Consider the following 9184-nt stretch of genomic DNA (forward strand, 5'->3'; position numbering starts at 1 on the left):
TATCCTATGTCCTCTCCATCGATCTTTTTCGGGGACAGGCATTCTCAACTAAGTAATTATCTTTTCCTGGTAAACCAATGCAGATTATGGAATGCAATTCCACCCTAAAACCAGACAACTACATAACTAGAGGTTATGCACAGATACAATTACATCAATGATTCATTCAGGAGTTGGGTTGGTGAAGGGCCGTGAGCGATGCAGGCATTGTACTGGAGTGTCATGGTGAAGAGGGAGCAATTTACCAGCACTGCTTTACCAAGCTTCACCTGTGGCCGACAGCTTTGGCTAATGACTGAAAGAATCAGATCAAAACAAAGCGGCTGAACTGAGTTTCCTTCGCAGTGTGGCCCGGCTCACCTGCAGAAATATATCGAGGGGTCTGGATATATGGATGGAGCTCAGAGAGGAGTAGCTGCCCTTTTGCGTGCAAAGGAATCCATTAAGGTGGTTTGGGGGGATCTAACTGGGGGGAAAACCCGGGACAGTCTATTTTCAAATGCCAGGTTTTTCCAGGACCGTACAAACCCTGAGTATATGTAGCAGACATTATCTCTCACACACACACACACACACAGGAAAAATAAATCGACAACAAACCGTTTAGATTAACACTTTAATTTCAAATGTTAAGAGCCACATAATTGTTTTAATGTTTATGTTATTCGTGGTAACTTAAAACCACCATATTAAAAAAACAACAACATGATGACCATACTTAAGAACAAGTGATTTTTCAGTGCAAAATCATTATTGGATATATGAAAGATTGTTCAGACCGGGGTTTGAGAGTCCGACACAGGGAGGAGCCGGAAGGCCTTGATGCAGTCGATGAGCCAGGTGGAGGGAGCCGACCACACCTTACCTCTCCTCCTCACTGCTGGCTTGCGAGGGCCCTGGGGGTCAAAGATGATGTACTGGGTGCAGAGGGCCTGGTCAGAGCCCGGCAGTGCGTGGTAGGCAGCGGCACTCAGGGTTTGCGTTACGTCGCTGTCGGGCTTGGGCTGCCGGCTCAGGAGTTGACCTCCTCCTTCCCGGAGCAGCTTGGTGAGCTCGTCTTTGGAAGGCGCCGTAAAGGAGCCGAGGAGGAAGAAGAAACAGCCGTCGAAGAGCGGCGGGAGCTACGAAAGACGAAGGATTAGAGAAAACAAATTCAAGCATTAGTGGAAAATTCAAAGCAAAAGACAGAAAAAAAAAAAAAAAAAAAAAAAAAAAAAAAAAAAAAACTCAGTCCTTGTGAGAACAGTGGCGAAGGGATTAAAAGTCACCCCGTTTTGTTCATAATAAAGTTAAATGCTGAATCACTTCTTGCCAATAAATCTAGGCTCTCATATTACCAAGCATCGGTGCGGATGCTTTGTACTTGCTTCTTTGCGGCAGAGCCAGGAGACGTTTTTTATCAGCACCACTTAGCATTGCTGTTTAAAGGCAGCAGTGTATTAGGCCACTGGAGACTGTTCTATTCACAGCATCAGTGAACTCAAACTGCTTTGGGGCGTAAACTGGCTCCCTCAAGAGTTTCTAGAAAGAACATTCTTTGACTACACTTTGGTTGGATTTCACTTTTGCTTACACACGTGTGTGTGTCCTTAACTTCTGATTAAGATTGATGGACATTTTATTCTTTACAAGGAAGCAACCAGAAGAAAGCAACAATGGGGTGATCTTAAATCTACTGAAGAACATGTGTTTATGACCATGTCCACCTCTTGTACTAGTCTGCTTCTTAAGCCTAACGCCTGATTGCCGATAAAGAAATATTCACTACCCTTTGACTTTTTCCTATTTCATTGTTTTACTACATTGATTCCCAATGGGTGGAAGTCACTTTTTTGACATTAATCAACAGAAAAAGAACAATGTTTCGCATTGTAATGAAAATTCTACAAATCTATTTAAACTAAGTGCACTAGGTTTAAAAAACGATATTATTCACCACCTCCAATATTTAGTAGAGGCACCTCCAGCAGCAAGCAGATCCTTGAGTGTGTAAACAGGTCTGTATCAGCTTCACCGTCTAGTCTCCATTCTTTTTTTTAGTAGACGACAAACGCTCTGTCGAGTTTCATTGGGACTGGTGAGGGAGCCGAGATGTCCTGCTATAAATTCTCCTTTGGACTGATGTCATGACTGCGACTCGGCCACTGCTGGACATTTATGTTGTTGATCTTTTTTTGGAGAAACCCTTGTGTAGCTTTTGGCTTTGTTTGGAGTTGCTGTTTTTGTGTAAAATAAATCCTCTCCCCAAATCACAGTTCTCTTCTAGACTGCAGCGAGTTTTCCCTCCAGGATGTTGCTGCATTCATTTCACTCTCCACCCTCACAAACATTACAAGGCCTGCTGCAAAGAAGCATCCCCACAACATCCTCCTGAGAAGGCTTTGAGGTGGGAATGGTGTGTTTCTGCTGGTGTTTGGATAACACCAAACAGTCTAAAACCCAGTCTTACCCCATTGGTACCTCTCAGTATGTCATTCTGCATGCGTTTGTCTATTTATCTCAAAACGGTTAACTGAACAACCAAATATATATGCGTGGCATGTTATACATTTCCTATTTGTACAATACATGTATTTAATTGTTGCATTATGATCAGCTTTAAAACATTTTAAGTATTGTTTCTCACAGTGAAACACAGTGTCTAAATCACACAGAGTTTCAAAAGATGAAAAAGTCAAAGTCATTCCTTTAAATTATGTTTTCTTCCCTTGGACAGAGAGTCTAGACGATCTACAATCATCTAGTTCATGTGTTTGTGTGTTTCTCATTTACCAAGCTATCTCTGTTGATGCGACTGCGCTGGGGGCCTTCTCCCGCCTGGTGCTCGGCTTCGGGCGTCCACTCGCCTGCCTGCAGACATGCCTCCACCCCTGACATCAAAGAGAGACAGAAGGAAATTAAAGCTACCGCTAATTATGTTGACTTGAAGGAGTGCGACAAGGGAGGATGATAAAGCGCATGTCTGTTTTAGCACAAATTGGAAGATTTGAAGTATTGGCAAAGCTGCAGTTGTTGACAGAGAAAATGCCCACAGCATGATGGAGTTAATGATGCAACCCTTGCTTTGAGCATCATCTCTCCATCTCTTGAGTTCTTACAGAGTCAAATTAGAACAATGTGACAGCTAGAGTCCCGGACATTTTTTTTGTTAGAAAATAATCTTTTGGTCTAAATCCTTAAAAAAAAGCATCTTGAAAGAAGAAAAAGTTTTATAAAAAATAAAATAGAAACACAGGCAGATACAGAGGCGGAAAGCAACACATTTTAATGACCCCTCACTGTGACAGATAAAAAAAAATGCTTCTGAACATGACAGATCACAAGGCTGCTGTTCCCCGTTAATGGTAGATTATGGAGTATCATATGCTTGGGGTATTTAAAAAACATCTAAACACATTGAAGCTAGATTTGGTTGACAAAGTAAAGGATGGCTGTGAAATACATCCGAGCATAAGTCTGGGCTTGACTAACTATTTATATTGTGAACGTGACGAGACTTCTCACAGCACTCCCAACTCAGAGATGCAAACAGCACCGCAGACCTCATACACATCTGCAAAGTATCTGCATTCTGCATCAGCCACACAACGTTGAGATTCATATCAACTCCAGCTGCAGTTTAGTGTTCTTCACGGTTGCTTTTAGCTGCAAGACATAGCGGCATGAACAGATTAGTATAAGTGTGTGTATGTGTGTGTAAACCTTGTCACAATACAGCAACGGTTGATGACACGGCAAATTACACACATACAGTACACACACACATACAGTCGCCAGAGCATGGGGTGGGGTGTAATTACGTCTGGTCATCCCCCTTAATTACAGCTCTTAATTTGCAGGGACCCTGCCAGAGACACTGGGGTTAAACGCTGCGGACAATGGTGCTTAGTTCTGAAACAATTAGCATATTTGCTAATTACGTTCACGAAGACTGAATGCAGAAAACATGTCAAAGCCCTTCCTTCCTGAGTCGCTGAATGAGTGAACAGCCAGATGAAACCACTTCCTTGATAAACCATGAGACCAACTGGAGCGGAGGTTGTCCTTTCATTCTGAGGACAACAGCTGGATGCGAGGGTTTGACTGATGTGAAGCTCAGAAGGCCCACACTGACATCTTACGATCGAGACGGGGTACAATAGCGTACCCTTAGTTAGTATCCTGAAAACCAGCCACTGTATTCAGATGTGCACAAGTGGCATAGCAGCAACACGCCGGCCGACAGTTGAGTCCCCAATCCGATCCCTAATAGCGCTGCCTCCGGCGGGGCCGTGTGTCTAATGGAGCCTCTCGATGGCAGCCGAAGAGAAGCAGCTGAAACTTGTGTGTAAAGGGAGGAAGCACATGGGTGCACACATCCTCCCCGGGCCAACAGTGGGAGTAGCCGCAACATGGACCAAAGTGCAGTGAAATTAACCATCACAAAATGGGAAATAAATGGAAGAGAGGAAGGAATTATTATTGTAGTTTTTTTTTTTTTTTTTTTTTTTTTAAAAAGGAGCAGTTCAGCATGTTCTTCAACACACTCTTTTTGCTTTCTTTCAGAGAGCGAGACGAGAATATCAATCTCGCACTTGGCGTCTGTGCATTAAGCGCTTCGCAGCATCTCCAGCTATAGATCAGGGTGGCCAGATACGCCTGATAACTCGAGCATCGTATAGTATTTAAATAGTACTTAGCTATCCCTGGAGCCATAACGTGTCTGTTTTACATCTTCGCTAATGAACAGGTTCCACGAATGGGATACAACATGTTAATTAATGAGCTTTTAATGTATCGGTTTGGTCTTCAACACACACACACAGTGTGACCTCATTCTCTGCTCAGGACGTCATAACTTCACTATATCGTTACATCGCAAATCGTTCTTTGCTGCTATATTAACGCTCTTAATCTGGAATTTTGCAAAGTGAAGTCATAGGTGTTGATGGACAAGAGGATTCAAACCATTGTTTGAAGCTTGGCTAATACTTTTAGCTGTACTGGAGCCCTGTTAAGCAGAAGGAAAATGTGTTTCAATCAAATGTAAGACGGATAAAGATGTTAGCTCGGGCTCGGTCGGGTTGACAGCGATGGCACATAAAGGTAGGTGACAGTGAGAACTCAGCTGCACACATGCAGAACAAGGACAGAGTCAGATAAGACGCCAAAGTGATTGTCATGATGGAGACGAGCGGTGTCAAGTGCTCAGCCTGCGAGGAGAGAAGAGAAGGGGACGGGCTGAATATGGTCCAAACACAAAGTCTTCTCCAGTGACACCAGCACACACCTGAACACACACATTCAAACTCAAAGTGGCTGATAGAGACAAGCACGTGTGCCGCTTCACTCCACACACACTCCGAGTGAAGAGATGCTACCGACGGACCCAGCAGTTAAGGGCACACCAAGGTGCCAGAGAAGTCTTTGACAGAAAGACTCTTTTTACTTCCCCTAAATCAGTCTCTCTCTAAATATCTGCTTGTTGACTTGGTTCAAGGATGCCAGCGAGACTGACGGGGAATAGCAACATTTTTGCAAAGTATTCATCTTGGTATGAATCACACAAGAAGAGAAAGTTGGTCATATTTTCATCGCTAGTAATATTGAAGTCTTGAGGAGCACAAACAGCTTAACTAAAAATTGCTGGATGCTAAAAGTTCTTTTCATTTTTTTCTAGGACATTCCAATGTTTTGCAGAAAAAAAAAAAAAAAAAAAAAAAAAGTATTTCATTTAGTTACATAAACTCCATAAAATGACTCCAAACTGCTTGTGCAGCACAATGCATTTGTTCTGCTCTGTAGTTCAAGTGTCCAACATCAGATTCCTATTTTTTCACTTCATACTGTATTCTATGCCAAGAGTCAACTTACTGCAGCAAACATATCTTTAAGTGCAGATGGAAATGGCCAGAGCCCCGTTGAATGACTCTGTTAACTGAATACAAAGCACTCCACACTCACAGCTGAAGTTGACAACCCAGCAGCCAGCAAGAAGACCAAGGAGAGCGGAGATGGTGGCGCGCATGTGTCCTTCTGGCACCACAACATGGCTCACTGGAGGAAGACACAAACGAACAAAAGCCAAATTGAAAAAAGGTACAAATGAGTTGTGTTACACATTTCACAAACAGATGCTGCCTGTTGCTGTACTCCTAGTGAATGTGAGTGGCAGCTACATAGTGCATGCATGCATGCATGTTATTGGTGCAAATTCAGATAACTAGATAGCTCAAGTGCTACAAGATAATACAGTTATTATGCGGTTGATAATACCTTGATTTCACAATTTGGATACTGTATTTTAGACATTGTCTTGAGTTTTCTCCCGGCCCAGGTTAGGTGAGTCACCAACATGACTTCTCTACCTCGAGAGGAAAACACTGGAGCACATCCTAACTTCTCTCTGGGCATGTCTGGAAATAAACAACATCCCTAGCGCTACTTCCCAGCACATGTGGAGAAAATAAAGTTCTTGCGGTGTTTGCTAACATTTGTTCAGCTGAGGATGATGGGAAAGACATGACAATTCATCCTGAGGGGGACATGAATGTATCTTTCAATATCACTATATTAAGTTATTATGCCCAATTAGATATCAGACATTAGAGTTTTTAACAGAATAACACATCACAATTCTACTGGAACCAACCCATCTGCACGGAGGACTGATATCTATATTTTCTGATTCTTTCTGATTCCAAAAAGAAAATCCCAATTTATTTTTGCCTGGCTGAATAGGCGAGTTCAATCCCAACCTGTCAAACTGTTCATGGCAACACAACAGAAGGCCATGCTACAGCCGATTCATAAAATTAGCTTTAGACGAAAACTACAAGTTAATTAAAAATGTGAATTAATTAATTACAAAATGAGCATAATTACATCTCCAGGGCAAAACCTTCTTATATTGCGTATTGACTGTGCATTTTGCAGGCTTGAGTTTAAAATGAAAAGAAAAGCACCAACTTTAACCCCTCCGGTCAGAGGTGGGAGAGTTGTGAGAAACATTTCTGTTTTTCATTGGTGCTTACTCATCACGCCGACAGTACCTCCAATCGTTTTATGAGGAATGATTTCAATTACTTTTCTCTCTCCGTTGTTCTCCGAGTCATTACTATGCAACACTGAAGGAGCGGTTGTATCGCAATGATGTATATACAGCTGTATGAAAGGTGAACCTTCACAAGCTCAAGCATCCACTTGTGTCTTTTACATTACAGAGGGGTCTCTGTAAGGTAGTGAAGCTTGGCTGTGAAGGAAAAAGGACCATCCAGATAATAATCCCATCTCTGTAGTGGTGAAAGTACCGTATATATAATCTTCAGAACAAACACTAAGAGTGCTTGAGCCTCCAGTCTACCCATCTCATACATCTTTCAGTTGAACAGGGCATTCAAATCACGGTTGATGACTTAGAGTGTCTGGCAGTGAACAAAATTACCAGCCATGGTCCCAATGTACCAGCAGTTGGCTGGTAACCGCTGTTGATTTGTTGCTGAGAGCCTGTGTGTCTCAAACAACAACAACAACATTAAAAAGCGCTTATAGGAGACTAGTATTCTGATCAGCTTCGCCTGGAACATTGAGGAAGTTTAAGCCTCCCATGAGGAGGCATTTCTGCAGTGCACAAACACTACCTGAGCCAGAAAAGGTGTCAGCCATCCTCCCTCCCAGCAGCTCTCCCAGTTTGGCCACCTGAACCTGCTCTGGCTGTGACAGCTTGCTGGCCAGAAGCACCGCCACGCCATCCCTCCTCACACAGTCGCTCACCTGAGAAGGGACGAAAGGACATGGTTCAGAAATGTCACGAGTGTATGGGTAAACAATTTCAAGCGAGACAAAAAGAGGTCTTCAAGTGGACGTACTATAGAGAGACTGGTTGAGGGGCTTAGAGATGTGTTGGCATCTTGCGTTCCTTCTGAGATTTCCTGGAAAACCTCCAGCATCTCCAGACCCACCGCGTAGTCGGCAGGCCGCTTTCCATACAGATTACTGTGAAAAAGTAAAGTCAAAAAGATAGAGTGTCAGTGTCTCACAGGATGGTTTACTATTCATGCAAACCATCTGGTGACCAAAGGGACAGTGAGACATGTTAAAAATCATAAGTAATACATGACAGCGTACTGTCAAAAGACTAACTCGTTTATAAATTATATTTACAACACAAGCTAAAAGCAGGTCAAAAGGTGGAGCAAGGTATTGTGGGGCAGTTGCACATATATAAATCTGTGGATAGTCACAGCAGGTCTGAGATGATAGTTTTCCTCTGCCAGTGGGACAAAGCTTTCACAGACACTAACGCAGCGTCGATGGAACTATGCGATATGTCTAAAGCAATGTCTCCTCCGACAAGATAATCATGCTGTCATATCATTTCATCACTTCAAAAATTACTGTAAATTTGGATTGTATTGCATTTATTTTCTTCTCTTCATCACTGGCCACCGAGCAGGACAGACAAAACGAAATCTAGAGCTGTGTCTCAATTCAGGGGCTGCATCCTTCGGAGGACCCTGCCTTCGCTGTCTACGTGGGCCGGGTCCTTCGAGGACCGCGAAGGCTAGAACGTGCGGTCTCCGAAATGAGACGGCCTACCCTACAGAGGACTTCCTGTTTGCGTCAACAGCTGCTCCCAGTGCCTAGAATCCCTGCTCAGCAGGATGGATAGAGATAGATATATATATATATATCTATATATATATAGAGAGATATATATATATATATATATATAGAGAGAGATAGAGATAGAGATAGAGATATATATATAATCCCTGCTCAGATTATAAATATATACACATAAATACATTCAACTAAAATATTTTCAGTATATATACTTTGAAGTTTTTAGTTTAGTGTTTTTAATCATATTCAAAAATTCATTCAGTTTATTTTCATAATATTGTTTTCCTAAATTAATAATCAGTTAAATCATAATTAAATCAGTTACTTTGTTAAAAAACACATTTTCAGTTATAATTCTTGCAATTAAAACAATGTATTTATCAATAACTTTATTTTATTTCATTCACACATATATATAGCAATCCTAAGGCAGAGGAAATCAATCAAGACAGTTAATATTAACAGCAGCAAAACAAATGTCAAACGTGTTTATTAACTTGCAGTAACACATGTGCATATACTTTATATAATTTTTTATTAAAAAAAAAAAAAAAAAAAAAAAAAAAAAAAAAAAAAAAAA

At 41.8% G+C, this 9184-nt stretch overlaps 1 protein-coding gene across 2 annotated transcripts in view; it reads right to left on the bottom strand.

The window, feature by feature from the left end:
* Nucleotides 1-398: 398 nt before the first annotated feature.
* bard1 (BRCA1 associated RING domain 1) overlaps nt 399-9184 on the bottom strand; it is a 16498-nt gene continuing 7712 nt past the window's right edge. For both annotated transcript variants that reach the window (XM_031858335.1, XM_031858336.1), the window contains exons 7-11: nt 7848-7974; nt 7620-7752; nt 5944-6036; nt 2773-2870; nt 399-1121 (exon numbers count right to left, since the gene is read on the bottom strand). In XM_031858335.1, the coding sequence (XP_031714195.1) occupies nt 774-1121; nt 2773-2870; nt 5944-6036; nt 7620-7752; nt 7848-7974 (799 nt within the window). In that variant the 3' untranslated portion in view covers nt 399-773. The remainder of the gene's footprint in view (nt 1122-2772; nt 2871-5943; nt 6037-7619; nt 7753-7847; nt 7975-9184) is intronic.

Source organism: Anarrhichthys ocellatus, unplaced genomic scaffold (genome assembly GCF_004355925.1).
Source record: "Anarrhichthys ocellatus isolate YVR2014 unplaced genomic scaffold, GSC_Weel_1.0 scaffold20, whole genome shotgun sequence".
Classification (NCBI taxonomy): domain Eukaryota; kingdom Metazoa; phylum Chordata; class Actinopteri; order Perciformes; family Anarhichadidae; genus Anarrhichthys; species Anarrhichthys ocellatus.